The 18,169-nt window shown below is 42.6% G+C and overlaps 1 protein-coding gene and 1 non-coding gene across 3 annotated transcripts in view; one reads left to right on the plus strand and one right to left on the minus strand.

The window, feature by feature from the left end:
• The window catches only part of FGD6 (FYVE, RhoGEF and PH domain containing 6), a 125,236-nt gene that overhangs the window by 91,280 nt on the left and 15,787 nt on the right, over window positions 1–18,169 (plus strand). For both annotated transcript variants that reach the window (XM_003783345.2, XM_023509211.1), the window contains exons 9-15: window positions 3,325–3,375; window positions 4,581–4,639; window positions 4,723–4,794; window positions 5,523–5,591; window positions 6,877–6,960; window positions 7,875–7,954; window positions 17,152–17,254. In XM_003783345.2, coding sequence (XP_003783393.1) covers window positions 3,325–3,375; window positions 4,581–4,639; window positions 4,723–4,794; window positions 5,523–5,591; window positions 6,877–6,960; window positions 7,875–7,954; window positions 17,152–17,254 — 518 coding nt within the window. The remainder of the gene's footprint in view (window positions 1–3,324; window positions 3,376–4,580; window positions 4,640–4,722; window positions 4,795–5,522; window positions 5,592–6,876; window positions 6,961–7,874; window positions 7,955–17,151; window positions 17,255–18,169) is intronic.
• Window positions 6,462–6,590, minus strand: LOC111723053. The gene has a single exon (XR_002771679.1). It is a non-coding gene; the product is annotated as a small nucleolar RNA SNORA19 (small nucleolar RNA).

An 18,169-nucleotide genomic window follows, 5' to 3' on the forward strand; every position in this document is an offset into this window, starting at 1 on the left:
AAGGCGCCAGCCACATACACCAGACCTAGCAGGTTTGAATCCAGCCCAGGCCTGCCAGACAACAATGACAATTGCAACCAAAAAATAGCCAGGCGTTGTAGTGGGCAACTGTAATCCCAGCTGCTTGGGAGGCTGAGGCAAGAGGATCGCTTAAGCCCAAGAGTTGGAAGTTGCTGGCCACAGCATCCTACCCAGGGTGACAGCTTGAGGCTCTGTCTCAAAAAAAAAAAAAGAACAGGAACTTAAGGCAAAATAGGAACTCGCCATGAATCTAATATTTAGGTACATCTGCTTTCTTTTCTGTACGCTTCAGCTAACTAAAGCCTTAAGGAAAATCACTTTTGCTTAATGAGGCAACTTAGGCATTGAACATCCAATTAGGGTAAGTTAGTTTCCTCAACTCTGTCCCTGTCAACCATAGAAATGATGGATATTTGCACTCACCAAACATGGCTTATATATTAAATGAGTTTAGTTAGCATGAGAATAAGATTTTCCATCATTGAGAAAGGCTGTCATGTACAATCAATGTATTTTGTTAACTTTTGTGGTTTTCGTGTATCTTTTATCAAAAGTGAATTCTTCAACCTATGAGTTTAGATTATTTAAGGTCTAAATTGCTAGTGATGATCTCTTGTAAGATCGAGCCCAGGCCATAGCACAGGAAGGCTTAATGTGGTCACACACATCTCACCGTGGCTTCTTGCCAGTGCCGGATATTTATAACGTGATATGCGTGCCCAGACTCACACAGCCTGATGGATCACTGTCTCAGAGACTGTGAAGTTTCAGCAGTTAGGTGTGTCTGTCTGTGTCATCTATTACGTTTGAAAAGCTGGCACTAACGTCCAAGTTTCCCTTTGTACCTTTGAGCATGACTTTCATACATTCATGAGATGAAGTTAGATCTGTTTCGTAATATTCTCAACCAGAGACTGGGTCTGATAAAAATGCATTCAGTCTCTGAACCCACCTTTCCTCCTTCCATGTTCTCCATGCCCACTGACATTTCCGCCTTTATTGCCTTTACCTTAGCTAAAACACAATCCTGTCTACCTAAATAATGGATTCTTTTTATTCATTCAGACTTCATTGACCCTTGTGTGGAAAGCCCCTTGCTAAGTACTGTGTGAGAGGGAAAGGTGAAGCAAATGTCCTACCCACAAGGAACTTTTTTGTTTTCTGAGGCAGAGCCTCAAGATGTCACCCTGGGTAGAGTACTATGGCATCACAGCTCACAGCAACCTCCAGTTCCTGGGCTCAAGCAATTCTCTTCCCTCAGCTACTTGGGGGCTCAAGCGATTCTCTTGCCTCAGCCTCCCAAGTAGCTGGGACTATAGGCACCCACCACAATGCCCGTTTTGTTGCAATCATCATTGTTGTTTGGCAGGCTCAGGCTGTATTCCAACCCACCAGCTTGGGGGTATGTGGCTGGTGCCTTAGCCGCTTGAGCCACAGGCGCCGAGCCAACCCACAAGGAACTTTGAGTCTAATGAAAAAGAAAGTGGCAGAAGGCATCAGGTGAAACTGCCATGTCAAAGGGGAAAAAAAGGATTCTTTTGTTTGTTTGTTTTGTTTTGTTTTTTTGAGGTAGAATCTCACTCTTGCCCTGGGTAGAGTGCCATGGTGTGTTAGTTCACAACAAACTCAAAACTCTTGGGCTTAAGCGATTCTCTGCCTTCCAACTAGCTGGAACTGCAGGAACCTGCCACAGCGACAGGCTGGTTTTCTATTTTTATTTATTTATTTATTTTTTAATAAAGACGGGGTCTCATTCTTGCTTAGGCTGGTCTCTAACTCCTGAGCTCAATTGATCCACCCACCGTGGCTTCCCAGAGTGCTACAATTACAGACAGGAGCCACTGCACCCAGCCAAAATGATTCTTTCAAAAGGAACATTTTGTAGAAGAGGAATTTGAGATAAACCTAGAAGAGTGGGAATAGGATTTGTCTATGCAGAGCTAGAGGAAAGGATTCAGAAGGGAGCATTAGAAACAGAAAGGTACACAGTCAGGGAATACATGGGAAGTTTCAAGGAATTGAGCAGAATCCAATTCAGGTAGGAACAAAGGGCCTGTGTTAGGCAGCAGCCGGGGAGAAAGCGAGAAAGTCAGTGGAGGCCATGTAGTGGGAGACTAAATTCCAGGGAAAGGAATTTGCATTAATTTGATAGGTAATGGTGAGTGCCTAGGGTGACTCATGCCTGTAATCCTAGCACTCTGGGAAGCCGAGGCGGGTGGTTGACTTAAGCCCAGGAGTTTGAGACCAGCCTGATCAAGAGCGAAATCTCTGTCTCTACTAAAAGTATAAAAACCAGCCGGGCATTGTGGTGCACACACCTGTGCTCCCAGCTACTCAGGAGGCTGAGGCAGGAACATCTTTTGAGCCCAAGACTTTGAGGTTGTTATGAGTCTTGATGCCATAGCATTCCACCAAGGCCAAAAGAATGAGACTCTGTAAAAAATTACTTTTTTTTTTTTTAATTTGATAGGTAATGGGAAGCCACCCAACATTTTTCAGCAAAGAAGGAAGTTTTACCTGGAAATCCTATGACCATTCTGGGTGTTAAAGATTTGTTAACTAAAACCTGTGGCCCTGGATTTTTTTCTGTATTACAAGAACTACTGCATAGGACAATGCTTTCAGAGCATCTTCCTCTGACCAGACTCTCTCAGTCTCAGTCCTGTTGACATTTTAGATCAGATAATTCTGATCTTTGTTGGGGAGCTTATTGTAAGGTTTTTTAGCACTGCTTTTATCCAGTTGTGATAACTGTCTCCAGACACAGCCAAATGTACACATATTCATTCCCATTTAAAACCACCTGTTGAGATGCATATATTGAGTCCCTCGGTGTCCTGGGCATTATTAGATTCTTAGATTGACAAATCCAAGTGTTCTTTGGGCATTGAATCTGTTATTGCCTCATAGTTTTATACACAGATATATCCAATCTCAAGATTAAGGTATTTTCTGTGTATTGAGATAATCAAGCTAACCTGGCCATCAGGAGACCCAGATTTTCATGTTGGCTCTGTCACAAAGAGGTTGTGTGGCTTGGGTGAGACTCTTTGTTCAGTAATCCGATTGATTGCTCCTCTCTGAAATAGCCAGTGTTATCCCTGAGGCTCTTTCCAGCTCTGACTCTCCACTCTCACTTCAAATTGGTCTCAGGGCTTTCACATTGTTAGAAAACCAGCGCAAGTCAGACTAACATATGTATCAACCAACAAGACTGACAGGTATGGAAAAAGGAAGATTATTGGTGTTTTAGGCTCATTGCTTTATTGTGCTTAAAGACTTTTTTTTTTTTTTCTTTTCCAGATTATTTGAAGAATCTGAAGGAAGATGCTAGAGATTACAGAGATACTCAAGGTAAATAACTTTGTAGTGGCTTATGTTGCAGTTTTTATATTATGTTTTCTTTCTTTCTTTCTTTTTCAGGCAGAGTCTCACTTTGTGATCCTCAGTAGACGCCATGGTGTCACAGCTCATAGCAACCTCAAACTCTTGGGCTCAAGCAATCTCTTTCCCTCAGCTTCCCTAGTAGCTGGGACCACAGGCACCTGCCACAATGCCCAGCTATTTTCAAAGACAAGATCTCGCTCTGGCTCAGGCTGGTCTCGAACTTGTGAGGTTAGGCAATCCACCCGCCTCCGTTCTCCCAGAGGGCTAGTATTACAGTCATGAGCCACTGCGCCTAGCCTTTTTTTTCTTTCTTTTGAGACAGAGTCTCTGTAGCCCAGTTTCGAGTGCTGTGGCATCAGCCTAGCTCACAGCAACCCCAAACTCCTGGGTTCAAGTGATCCTTTGTATCAGCATCCCAGAGTACTGGGACTAAAGGTGCCCACTACAATGCCTGGCTAAGTTTTTCTACCTTTAGTTGAGGTGGGGTCTTCCTCTTGCTCAGGCTGGTCTTGAACTCCTGGGCTCAAGCAAGCCTCCTGCCTCAGCCTCCCAGAGTGCTAGGATTAAGGTCATGAGCTACCATGCCTGGCCTCTATATTATGTTTATTTAGACCTAGAAAGGAAAAATATACTAATAACAAAAGCAATATACAAAACTCTATTTGGAGAGATTAAAATAGAACCAGAAGAAGTAGTAAAGTAGTGCTGAAGGCAAGTGAGATATAGGGACACAAGGGGCACACAGCCAGCCCTCCATGAAAGCCAGTTTCTGGTGGTGAGGCTGGACCCAGCATGGCTGGGGGTCAGCACTCTTGCCCTCCTGTGTTCAGCCACTCTGTGTTCGTGGCATGTTTGATTTCTCTGGGCATCCCTTTCTTCATCTTTCAGAAACAGGGACTGAAGCAGGTGGTGTGCAGGGTCCTTTCAAACTTTAAAATTATGAGTCCTTGAAGTGACTGATCTATACAATGTCTAGAGTCTTTCTTTGGCTCGTTTGTCCTTGATTTTGGCCTTCATTGAACTTCAGAATATTTATGTCTACTCAAAGTTAGCTGAGCTCCTCCGGAGGTTGGTTGCTGTGAGGTGGCTATCTGGTCATCAGGAATTGCTTAATGTTGTAGACTGTTTTACTGGTAATGACCAAAGGTGCCTTCTGTTCCTACACATTCTAGATGCCCTTGCTGTTGTCATAGAGGTGGCCAACCATGCCAATGACACCATGAAGCAAGGAGTAAGTATCTTCATATCAGCAGTTGGTGTGCTCTTGAACCTGAAAGCCTGGGCCTTCACATGCTGTACATTATTTTTTTGTAGGACAACTTCCAGAAACTTATGCAAATTCAGTACAGCTTAAATGGACACCATGAGATAGTACAGCCGGGACGGGTGAGTGTTTTATAGACTGTTCTTTGCAAATTTAATACAGTGCGTTTAGGTAATCATTTGTAGCTATCTTTCATTTCAGTTTTGAAAATAGGTTGCTATTGGCACTTTTGATTGATCCCAACTCAATCACTCTGTCCATTCAAAACTTTTCTTGATGTAAGTCACTGTGACAATGTAATTAGAAGAAATGTCTATTCATAATACAAGTCCAATTCAATTTGGAGACTGGCAAGGGACCCACAGAGTATCTGATTTAATGGGATCATTTTATTATGTAACGCCAGCTGGGGTCATACAGCTTTGAAGACAATTTCATTTAAAATCTTTAATGTAAGAGACAATTAGGAAGGGAGGGAGAAAATTGGTATTTTGATACTCCTCACAGAGCACAAAAGCGGCCTAGGGAATGAGTTCAGGAAAATTGCAGAATGCATTTATCAGGATATTGGATATGCCTCAGGATCAAGTATACCCTCCCATCAGTTTCACGTCCCTCCACACAGTATCCCTAGGGCCAGTATTGGATTCATGTAACTCTGCTTGCTCGTCCAACCCCTACATGACTTACAAGGTTTAAAATTAAATATGACTATAAAAAGACAAAAGGAAATTATGTCTCTGTGGCCCTAAAAAAAAAAGGATTCTGAGGATGGAAATTTGATGAGAAGATTATATTTCCATTGCGTTATGATGGTAAGACTAAAGAGATGTTTGTTTGGACGAATCAGGTTTTTCTCAAAGAAGGAACTCTGATGAAGCTATCTCGGAAAGTGATGCAACCCCGAATGTTCTTCCTGGTAAGAGGCCGTGTGTAGTTCTATGTGTCCAAGGCACAAGGCAGGAACAATTGCTTAATGAAAGGAGACATTTATCCATAGTGATACACTTAGCACATTCAAAAATCAGTTTTAGTGGCATCTTTGACTATATTGCATATTTGCATTTCAAGTATGGGAAATAAAATCTGTTATGATGCATAATCAGAAAATTATTTCCTTTTAGCATGTAGTTTATTTCATTTCTAACTTGGAATAATTGTTTGTTTCTGCATAGAAAACACAGAGTTAATAACAGCCACTATTTACTTAGCATTTTTTTTTTTTTTGTAGAGACAGAGTCTCACTAAATCACCCTTGGTAGAGTGCTGTGGCGTCACAGCTCACAGCAACCTCCAACTCCTGGGCTTAAGTGATTCTCTTGCCTCAGCCTCCCGAGTAGCTGGGACTATAGTCACCCTCCACAACGCCCAGCTATTTTTTGGTTGCAGTTCAGCCAGGGCTGGGTTTGAACTCACCACCCTCAGTATATGTGGTGGTATATGTATATGAGTAGGGTGCTGACCCTACTCACTGAGCCATAGGCACCGCCCTACTTAGCACTTTTTCTATGCAATGTCATGACAGTCATGGCAAGCAAAATTCATGCCCATTTTATTCCAAGAAAAGAAAACTGAAGCTCAGAGAATCAGAGCATTGCTGAAGCTGGAATTAGAATTCCAGGCTGTCAACTCCAAAGTCTGCTCTGAACCATCATACATGGATTATACTACCCCTCAAACATATCTTTTAAAATCTTAGTTTCCCAAAACAAAAAACCTAAGTGGTCACATCTTTTGCAGATAAAGACCTGTTATTTACCTAATACATTTAACCACTTTTTATAAAGCTACTGGTCTGAAGGAGACGGGCAGCATTACTGTTGATAGTTATACTGCTAATTAACCTTCACCTATTTGTGTAGCACATAAGAAATAACACCGCTCACCTATGAAGAAAGCAGGTCAATGAAATGTGCATGGGGTAATTGTTTTAATCGTTTATTTAGGCCGACTGTAATACCTCAGTAGGATTTAGAATTCAGGAAACATTAAATCTGTTACAGGACTTTTCCAGAAATTGCCTTTTTGATAGTATCCTAGTACAACATTCTAGGTGATGGTTGTGTAATATAGCTGAATATAAGTATCTTATTCAGAGAGCTGTTAGCAAAGTAGTAGTATTTTTTCTTTATTTTTACATCTTATCAAATATCTTGATAGCTGAAATTTGCTTCTTTACTCACTGTGAATGTTTCTACTTTCAGTTTAATGATGCCTTGTTATATACAACACCGGTGCAGTCTGGGATGTATAAACTGAACAACATGCTCTCATTGGCTGGAATGAAGGTCTGTGTATCTGTTAGACTTTATTTATTTATTTGGAGACAGAGTCTCACTTAGTCACTCTTGGTAGAGTGCCCTAGTGTCATAGCTCACGGCAACCTCAAACTCTTGGGCTCCAGCGATTCTCTTGCCTCAACCTCCAAAGTAGTTGGGACCACAGGTGCCTGCCACGCATTTAATTATTCATACGTGTTGCCATTTGTTCACCCATGCATTTATTTATTCATAAGGTATATATTGAGAACTGTTATGAACAAAGTTGGTAATAGGTTTGATGGCAAATAGGAAGATAAATTGGTTCTTTTTCTTTCTGCCCCGCTCCAACCACTTCTCTTCATCCATCCTCCAACACCACAGGACTTACCATGTCGTTGGGAAGATAATACACTACCCATAAATACCTATCAAGTAGACAGTAATAATTATCACCATAATACACTACCATAAATACCTATAGAGTAGACAGTAATAAATATCACCATAATGGCACAGCAAAGTTTTGGGGAGTTCAGAAAATAAAGAGCATGCAGATTTTGATGGTCATGGTGGAGGGATTGGCCTGCAGCTTTTGATAGGCAGTGAGGAAAGAGGGAGAATCCAGGAAGTCTTTAAGAGGAAGAGACAATGGGCCTGAAACTGTTAAGTCTCATTTGGCCATTCCATCATTTGACGGAAAGGCATTCTGGGTAGAGGGAATACCGTAAGCAAAGGTGTGGAGGTGGGAACGTTGGGACTGTGTGTATTTAAATTCACCTGGAGCATTGAGCAGGTGATGGAGAATAGTCGTAGGTAAAGCTGGAAAGGAAGGTTGAAGGTGGGTTGTGGATGTCACCCGTTAGGGGCAATGGGCAGTTTCAGCTGTAGTTCAGAGTTGGGGGTTTTGGGTAGTTTGTGGAAATTGTTAAACTTTCTTCCAGGTCAGAAAACCCACGCAAGAAGCATATCAGAATGAATTAAAGATTGAAAGTGTGGAACGTTCCTTCATTCTCTCAGCCAGGTATACTTTTAAATATTTGTATAGATGAATTTTTGCCAATGTAAGAGGACCAGATATTGCCAGCACGTTTTATACCTCGGTTAACTATTAGACTTTGCGTTTCTTCCTTTCTCCTTCTCTTTCCAGTACCATACAGGTAGCTCTCCATTTGCCATGCAGGCAAAGGGCTGAGAGCTGATGCAACAGGGTGCTAGTGGCACAAAGATTAAAATGTTCTCTGAATAGAGTAGTAACGGTCAAAGGGCTTTGCTGATCATTTCTTAAAGTGAGTATTTCAATTGTTTTAACAAACAACTACTGCTTTGTAATGGGCTTGTAAGTTTTCACCTGTCATTTAAAGGTTGTAACAAACCCATGAGGTAGATGTCATCTCATACTACAATGAGGAAACTAAGCTACAGAAAACTTGGGTCGCTGTCTCAAAGATGCATAGCTGGCAAAGTCGGGGATACAACCTGAAGTCCTTTGTTTTCAAATCTGTTGTTATTTATGATGTCACCTTGCCCCAGACTAGAACCTGCAATGACTTTCCTGTGTATCTCCATGTTGTAATTTGAGCGCTAAGGAAACATGAAGCTGTGTGGCTCAGACACACACATTATTGAGCCCCTGGCTGAGTGACAGAGTGGATATTTGGGGGATTTGTGTGGTGAGGGGACACCAACAGTGATAGCACCGCTCCACTGCAGGATCTAGATCAGTGGTTCTCAACCTGTGGGTCACGATCCCTTTGGGGGTCGAACAACCCTTTCACAGGGGTCACCCAAGACCATCGGAAAACACATATTTTTGAAAAACACATATTTTTGCACCCATAAAGTAGCAACGAAAATAATACTATGGTTGGGGATCACCACAACATGAGGAACTGTATTAAAGGGTCATGGCAATAAGAAGGTTGAGAACCACTGTGGTCAGTCTGTGGCACTCTTCTGAAACTTAACCTTTGATATAATAAAAAATAGTGGCCAACACTTTTGTAAGATTTATTATATGCCAGATACTTTATGTGTGTTAATTCATTAAATCTTCACACAATCCTAAAAGGCAAGTTACTATTAATTATGCCCATTTATGGTGAGAAAAGTGACCAAGCGATTAAGTAGCAGAGCCTGGATTTGAACCCAGGCAGTCTGCTGTAACTGTATCCCTAAAATCAACTAGGACCTTAGTAACGGAGTAGTGGTGGGAATCATTTGTACTCCACATCAGGGATAGTACTCCTTGTGTTATATTTATTTTCTCTTCTAAATACCATGATAACTTCTGGGTTGAGTATTATCTTCATCTCCTGGGCGAGAAAATGGAGAGGCTCATAAAGGTGAAACAGCACCTTGGAAGTTACACAGGTAGTAAACAGTGGAGCCGTAGTTGGAACCTAGCTGTATCTGACAGCCACTTTTTTTTTTTGAGACAGAATCTCACTCTGTTGCTCTGGATAGTGTGCCATGGTGTCATCATAGCTCACAGCAACCTCAAACTCCTAAGCTAAAACAATCCTCCTATTTCAGCCTCCCAAGTAGCTAAGACTACAGGCGTGTGCAAGCCGTGCCCAGCCAAATTTTTCTGCTTGTTATAGAGACGGAGCCTTTTTCATGCTCAGGCTGTTCTCAAACTCTGCGCTCAAGTGATCCACCCACCTGGCCTCCCAAAGTGCTAGGATTACAGGCGTGAGCCACTGCACCTGGCCCTGACAACCACGATAATTCTGCCTGTGTCTGTGAGTGTCAAAGGCTCAGACTAAATGTCTGACTTCCCCAAATCTGAGGACCACTGGAATCCTCCCTGGGGCGTGTCATTCCTTGGAAATGGCCACTACCACCTGACATACAGGATGACAGAAAAATCCCTGTGTTTGGGCTTTGAGAAATGCTTCCCAACTATTAGGCAGGGCAAGCAAAATTCCTGGGACTACCTGAACCATTCCCTAGATAATAATATTCAATGAAGGAAAGTAACCTCTTATCACTTGGCACTGTGACTTGTTTGGTTGGTTGGTTTTCTTTATTTGAAGGGTAGGGACTTGAACAAAAGTTCAAAGAACATCAAGTCCTGGTTTTTTAGGCTTTTGACGAGTACTTGAGATTGGTCCTTAGAATTAAGAAAGTTCTTTCCTTTTTTGTCTTTTGAGATAGAGTCTCACTCTGTTGCCCTGGGTAGAGTGTAATGGCATCACAGCTCACAGCAACCTTTAACTCTTGGGCTTAAGCGATTCTCTTGCCTCAGCCTCCCAAGTAGCTGGGACTAAAGGCGCCCGCCAGAACACCCAGCTGTTTTTTTTGTTGCAGTTATCACCGTTCTTTTAGCTGGCCCAGGCTGGGTTCGAACCCACCAACCTCAGTTTATGTGGCTGATGCCTTAACCACTGTACTACTGGGCACTGAGCCAGAAAGTTATTTTCAAAGGTCCAAAAAAAGAAATGCCAACAGAAAAGTCAAGTTTTCATTTGCACTTACATATAAAAATGGGCTTTGGTAAAGACAATATGCCATTTTATTAAGAATAAATAATGTGAGAAATTATAGTAAATCTTGTCTTTCAGGTAAATATTTGTATGCCCATGTTTTTCCAGGTCAGAATCAGACAGGTGTAATGAACAGCTCTGATAGAGGTTTATGTATGTGTGTCTTTGTTATTTATTTATATATGTATGTAGCATTTATTTATTTATTTTTGAGACAGAATCTCACTATGTTGCCCTTGGTAGAGTGCCATGCATCACAACTCAAAGCAGCCTCAAACTCTTGGGCTTAAGTGATTCTCTTGCCTCAGCCTCCTAGTAGCTGGGACTACAGGCATCTGCCACAATGCCCAGCTATTTTTTTGTTGCAGTTGTTGTTTAGCAGGCCTGGGCCAGGTTCAAACCTGCCAGCCCCGGTATATGTGGCCAGCACCCTAACCACTGAATGATGGGCACCAAGCCTGTCTTTGGAAGAGAATTCCCAACTGATTATGACTTAGTCTTATTATTCTGATTCATGGACCCTTAAATACAAATGCTGCTGTCTGTGTCCTTCCTCTGTTTCCCTGGATGGTCACAACCTCACTTGTGCCCTGCTCTGTGTCAGCCACAGAGGGGAGGACCAGCTCTTTCTCATTCCGTTTTACACAGACTTCTCTCTCTACAACTTCATCTCAAGGAAGCATTTTTTTCGCAAGACTGCCAAGATACTTTAGAACAAGATGAAAAACCAATCTTGCCAAGAAGACACTAGAAGAGACCCATGCAATGATACCATGCAGAACTGGCTTTCCTGAGACACTAGCTTTCATGTAAATCACTTGTGCAGAGAATAGTCATACCTTGTTTCAGGGGTGGGCAGGAGGGTCATATATGAACCATTTTATCTATTGTTCTGTGACTGTGATGTATGAATCCCTTCTCTGTCTTTTTCTTAGTAGTCGTCTGGTGCTCAGTGACTATCATTGCAGGGTCGGAGGAACTTTACTGATGGGAGTGATTCATTATTTAGAGATTGGCATAGGTGGAGCAGCTGGGGAAGGGGGACTGTCTGACATCTGTCATCCATTCAACAGATATTTACCAGGCACCTACTCAGTGCCAGGTAACTGTTCCAGGAGCCGGGAATACAAAGTCCCTGACTATAAGGACCTTCGTTCTGGGCACCCATAGCTCAGTGGTTAGGGCACTGGCCACACGCTCTGGAGCTGGTAGGTTCAAACCTGGCCCAGGGCTGCTAAACAAATAAACAAAAATCTCCAGGTATTGTGGCAGGCACCTGTAGTCCCAGCTAATAGGAAGGCTGAGGCTAGAGAATTGCTTGAGCCAAAGAATTTGAAGTTGCTGTGAGCTACAATGCCACAGCACTCTACCGTGGATGACAAAGTAAGACTCTGTCTCAATAAAAAAAAAAAAAGAGAGCTTTGTTCTAAAGGGAGAGATATGCCATAATCAAATAAAATATAATTTGAGGTATTAAATGTTATGAAAAAAGATAAAGTAGACTGACACACACAGAGTGATGGGCTGGGCTATTTTAATGGGAGATCAGAAAAGTTGTGAGGAGAAGCAGAGACCAGCAAGGAGCAAATTCCAGGTTGAGGGAACAGCCAAGAGATAGGAAGGAGGCAGGAAAGAGTTCAGTGTGTTAAAGAAACAGCAAGAAGCCCAGTGTGAGTGGAGCCTGGTGTTCCAGGCAAGGTCAAATGTGAGGTTAGGTGGGGGACGGGGCAGGAATGTACGGACCAGGTCCTATGAGGCCTCATAGACTGCACAGGTCATTGGATTTTTAAGTATGATGGGAAACCATCTGAGGGTTTTAAGTTGAAAATTGAAAGGTTCTAATTTATTGTTTCACACTGACTGCTTTTGTCCCCTGACAGACCGTCAGGGGTCTAGAGCAGAAGTTGGGAGCCCAGGAAGCAGGCTGGTGATGATGGTGTTTTGGACGACAGTGGTGAGAAGGGGTCAGAAAGAGGCAGAGCTGTAGGATCATTGATGGGTTGAATATGGGGCACAGGCAGAATCATAGAACCAGGAAGTTCTCAATAAAAGAACAAATTTTCAAGGGCAGGTTAGGCCAGCACGGGGGAAAGGGAGCCCATGTGCCATGCTCTTCTCCGAATTCCTCCACCACAGAGAGGTAGATCTTGTATCAGAGGTTAAAGTGGGGCAGGGGGGTAGGTTTTGGCTGTGAGATGAAAGGAGAAATAAAATCTTAAAAAGAAAAAGAAGGGGGGAAGGTGTGATCTGGTTTCTGTCTGCCTCGCTGGCCTCATCTCCATTCTCCCCAGGTCCCACCACGAACACATTGTGTGTCCCAGCACCAGTCTCTCGTGACTCCCCACGAGTGCCATCGTACTCCACATCCTTTTGCCTTGCCCATTCTCCACCCCTACATGGAATCCATCCTTCATTCAATACGGAATATGGAGCCTCTGCCTTGGGCCAGGCAGTGTGCTGGGTATCAGCATGCAGTGGGGAATTCATAGGGTCTTCCTTCACTGGGCTTACATTCTGGGAGGAAGTAAGTTAGCAAATACTAACACAGTATTGTAAGTGACAACAGGAAAAATACCAGGTGCTGTGAGACTGTAAAGCAAAGGACCTTGAGCGAGGCTGGGTGGGGAGAGGGCAGTCAGGAATAACTTCCCTAAAGGACCGGCTGTGAACACTGACTCATGAAGGATAAATAGGTATTGGATAGCCAGGCAGAGGAAAGGGAGAGCTTGCTGGGCATTGGGAGGAACGTGTGCAAAGGTCACAAAGTCGGAGGGGGCGTGGCATATTTTAGAACTGAAAGGCCGGTGTGGCAGGAGCTTAAGAGGGAGCATATTGACTCCAAATAAGCGTGGAGGTCCAGGCAGTATCAGTTATGCAGAACCATCTTGTGGATTTTGATTCTTAGCCTACGAGCTAGAAGAAGCCAATGAAAGGCTTATTTATACAAGGGAATGATGTGATCAGATTGGCATTTTTTAAAGATTATGTGGAATACGGCCTGGGAGGTGTACTAAAAGCAGTAATTCATTGTGGACATAGGGGAGAGGGGAAGGGGATCATCAGAGTGAGTCTCCACCTTGTGTGGGGTACTGGATGGGGGTGCTGAGAAGTATGATAGGGAGCAATGCGAGAAGAGCAGCTTTTAGGGGGGTAATCAGAGATTTGTTTCAGACGTGCATGCTAAATGTGAGCTGCCGATAAAACACCCAGCTGCAGCCATCAAGGAGCAGGTGTCTGGGTGTCAGAAGGAAGCCGGAGGCAGAGCCACATATTGGGGCATCATCAGGTTAGAGATGACCAAAGCTATACAGAGACACAGAATTCCCGCCAAACTCCTATAATTCTCCAAGTTCTAACTTTGTCATCCCCTCTGCAAAGCCCTAATTAGATACCTTGCTACTTCTATGCTACTTGTCTACCTTTGTTTATCATACGTTAATTTATTTTTTCACCTCAGTTCCGTGTAAGCCCTTAGACGTGACATGTCTTTTTTGGGCCCAGTTCATGGCTTGGGTCCTGGCCCCTAGAAGGCTCCCAGTAAATGTTACTGACATGAATCGTAGTCATGAGGCCCTTGAACCTCAGAGTAGCACAAGCAGTAAGTAGTGTGGCAAGGTCGAAGCAGAAATCTCTTCTATTGGAGGGCTTTCCCCCTTGGTATTACATCCTCCTTACTGTGAAAATGCTATTTATTTGACCCAAATTTGCTTTCTGGTAACGTACACATTCTAGAAAGAAAAGAATACAAAAAGAAACCTAGAACGTCTGCATTGGATGCTGTGAGTAAATGTGTGTGGTCTGTGAGAAATGTGTTATCAAGAGCTGGTAAACATTGTCTTGGCAGAGCCCCACACAAGAGCGAGCCAGGAATGATTAGATGAAAGAACAGCATATGTGACATGATTTGCACAGTCGAATCACATTCCACATGCTTCCAAGGCTCCAGAAGAATCCAACAGCAATTCTCAAATTTGCCATCTGCCTCTCTGCTTTCCGTTACTTCTTCCAGTGAAGAGCAGGAGAGGGTGGGGAGATGGTAATATTTTATGAATGTTTGCTCAGAAGTCTGAGCATGTGTTCTTGTAGTGTAGTTCTTGAGAGAACACGAGCAGAGGCTGGCAGTGACCTCAGGTGGAGGGTCCAATCCTTAACTACACCTGGGTCTGATGCCCGCTCATCACTCAGCGGCCTGTTGTCTACAAAGCGAATTACCTTACACAGCTAACCCTCCTCAGTTTCCTTATTTGTAAACAGTGTAGGTGGGTGATGAGATTGTGGGGGCGTGTAAGTTCCAGTATATATTCCATGGGAGAGCTCTGAGGATGAGACACAATGACATTTGCAGTGTATTTGGGACAGTTGCCTGACATTAAGTAGCCATTAAATGGTAGCTAGTTATGGCAGTACCGCAGGGTAATAGAGATAACAGCTGGTTCTGTTTGGTTTAGCAAGGAAGAGGTCATTTCTTTTTTATTTTGTTCTTTGTATCCAATGAAAGTTTGAGAAATACATTAGGTTTTAAATTTTATTTGGAAACTGGATTTCTGCCTTTCCCTTTTTTTTTTATTTTTTAAATGCAATTTTTTTGGCCGGGGCTGGGTTTGAACCTGCCACTCCGGCATGTGGGGCTGGTGCCCTACTCCTTTGAGCCACAGGCACCACCCCAATTTCGAACTTTTTTTTTTTTGGAGACAGAGCCTCAAGCTGTCACCCTGGGTAGAGTGCTGTGCTGTGGCATCACAGCTCACAGCAACCTCCAACTTCTGGGCTCAAGTGAGTCTCCTGCCTCTGCTTCCCAAGTCAGGTGCCTACCACAACGCCTGGCTTTTTTTGGTTGCAGCCATCATTGTTGTTTGGCAGGCCCAGGCTGGATTCAAACCTGCCAGCTCAGCTTAGCCACTTGAGCCACAGGCGCCAAGCCAAGAATGAATATTCTAAATGCCACTCAAACTATTTAGTAGGGAGGTACATTCCAGAGAATGACTCTTGTGGGGAAGGCAAGTGGTTTCTTCTTTTTTTTCCCCTCGTATCATTTTAACATATGCCATGGCTTCTTTAAAATATAGCAACATACTGCCCATCTATATTATTATTTATGATGGATTTTTTAATTTTTATTTTAGAAATGTTTAAAAGTTCTAATAGACTTAAAATTAGAGTATCTGATACAATAAACTACACAGTCACCCAGTCTCAAAAATCAACATTGTACTACCAATTATCCTGTTTTTTAACCTTTTTATTTATTTATTTATTTTTTCAGTTTTTGGCCGGTCTGGGTTTGAAACCACTACCTCCGGCCTATGGGGCCTACTCCTTTGAGCCACAGGCACCGCCCTTTTTAACTGTTTTGAATATGCAAAACAAAATTTAAACAATAAATTTTAAAACAAATTGTAGATGTCAGGTCATTTTATTCCTACATACTTCAGTATGCTTTTCTAAAAAATGCTGACTTTTTTTTACAGTCACAATACTATTATAACTGATTTTACTTTATTATGATAGACTTTTAAATTCACTATTAAAATCTCTTATTCTCAAAAAAAAAAAAAGAAAAGAAAGAAAAAAAGGGCAGTGCCTGTAGTTCAAAGGAGTAGGCCACTGGCCCCATATGCCAGAGGGAGCGGGTTCAAACCCAGCCCCGGCCAAAAAAAAGAAAAAATCTCTTATTCTCTCCCTTCCCTTTTCTTGTTCTCTCTACCTGTCTGTGGGCCATTATGAAAGTTTTGAGATACATAAAAGTCAAGAAATGTCAAGTCCACACAGAGGGAAACAAAGGAAGCCCTCCCAGCAACCCCAGAAAGGCAAGCCAAGCAAGGTGAAACTTGCACGGGGAATCAGAAAGGACACTGTCAGCTTTGTGTTGTGGAAGTGAAATAGCGGAGCATAACACAGGCTGTCTCAGAACTGTCATAGTGGCCCGTGTATATGTATAGATTTATATATTATATTTATAAGCCCTACAGTGCACCCCTCTGTTTTGAATATGCAAAACAAAATTTAAACAATAGCTTCAGAAATATGCTTGAAGTCATGATGACTTGGAAGTTACTACAGAGTTTTGGGGGAGAGGCATGATTATAAAAATACAGAACAAAAATGCCCTTTTCTGAATGGTTTTTCCCCTGTGCAACCCATTCCCGCCTAGCGTTGAATTAAGAATACCTCCCAGTGACTACCTCTACATAGGGAGAGGAGCCCTGGTAGCTATTTCCCTCTTAACCACTGTTACAACATCTCTAAGGTTACTAGAAATATGTTCTCTTTACCCCACTTTCCCTCCTAGGTGTTTTTAGTAAGTTTAATAGTCTAAAGATATTTAGTATTTTATGCTAAAAATCAGCATTTGAAACTTTATTTCTTGGAAGATTTTTGAATTCTAGGAGTATCTCTTAGGAAAGTCCTTGGTTATGTAAATAATAATAATTATTAACTGTAAGACTGGCCCTTAAACAAAAATAATTCCAAACGTAGGAGACTTCAAAAGCTATTTAACGTAAAGTGGAACTTTTGGAAAGAAAAAAAAAAAAACATTGTATTTGCTGAAATTCCATGGATTCTCTATTGCCTACTCTGATTATTTGTTTGTATAAAACTGCAGCGTTGCTTCTTTTGACTGGTATTGTTGGAAGGTTGGTGAGGTCTGTTGTCATGGGTACAGGAAAAGAAGTAAGAAAAAAAGAATAAACACTGACATCTGGTTGATGGAACCTTCTTCTGCCCCCAACAGTTCTGCCACAGAAAGAGATGAATGGCTAGAAGCAATTTCCAGATCAATAGAAGACTATGCCAGGAAAAGAATCACCTTCTGTCCCAGTAGGAGTCTTGAAGAGGTATTTTCTTGTCTTTTTTTTTTTTCCTCCAGTGCATTTCAAACAATTTTTACCTTTCACATACATTTCTCAGAGGTTTAGAAAAGCAACATTTGTGTCCCAGAATGATCGAGGTGTGTGTCTTATTTCAGCACGAAACGTTTATCCTTCTATTAATGTTTTTTCAAGTCTCTGACAGCATATAAGCATATTCACGTATATTCCTAGTTTGAAAACTTTATTGTAGACAATATGTAGAATAGCTTCTTTCTCTCTCTTCCTCCCTTCCATTTTATTTATTTATTTATTTTTGAGATAGTTGCACTTTGTCACCCTCGGTAGAGTGCCATAGTGTTACAGCTCACCGCAACCTCGGACTCTGGAGTTCAAGTAATTCTCTTGCCTCAGCCTCCCCAGTAGCTGGGACTACAGGTGCCCACCACAACACCTGGGTGTTTCTTAGAGATAGTGTCTCTCTCTGGCTCAGGCTGATCTCTAACCCCTGAGCTCAGGCAATCCACCCACAGAGTCACTCTGTCACCCTGGGTAGAGGGCCATGGCATCATCATAGCTCATAGCAACCTCAAACTTTTGGGCTCAAGTTATCCTCTTGCGTCAGTTTTTTTATTTTTTAGTGGAGACAGGGTCATTCTTGCTCAGGTTGGTCTTGAACTGCTGAGCTTAAGCAGTCTGCCTACCTTGGCCTCCCAGAGTGCTAGGATTACAGGCTGAATCACAGGCGTGAGTCACTGAGTCTGACCCCTTCCATCCTTTAAAAATAAAAATAAAAGAGGCTCGGCGACTGTAGCACAGTGCTTACGGCACCAGCCACATACATCGAAGACACCTGTAGTCCCAGCTACTTGGGAGGCTGAGGCAAGAGAATCGCTTAAGCCCAAGAGTTTGAGGTTGCTGTGAGCCGTGACACCACGGCAC

The sequence above is a fragment of the Otolemur garnettii genome, unplaced genomic scaffold (assembly GCF_000181295.1).
Source record: "Otolemur garnettii isolate 467f Iridium unplaced genomic scaffold, OtoGar3 scaffold00007, whole genome shotgun sequence".
In the NCBI taxonomy this organism is placed as follows: domain Eukaryota; kingdom Metazoa; phylum Chordata; class Mammalia; order Primates; family Galagidae; genus Otolemur; species Otolemur garnettii.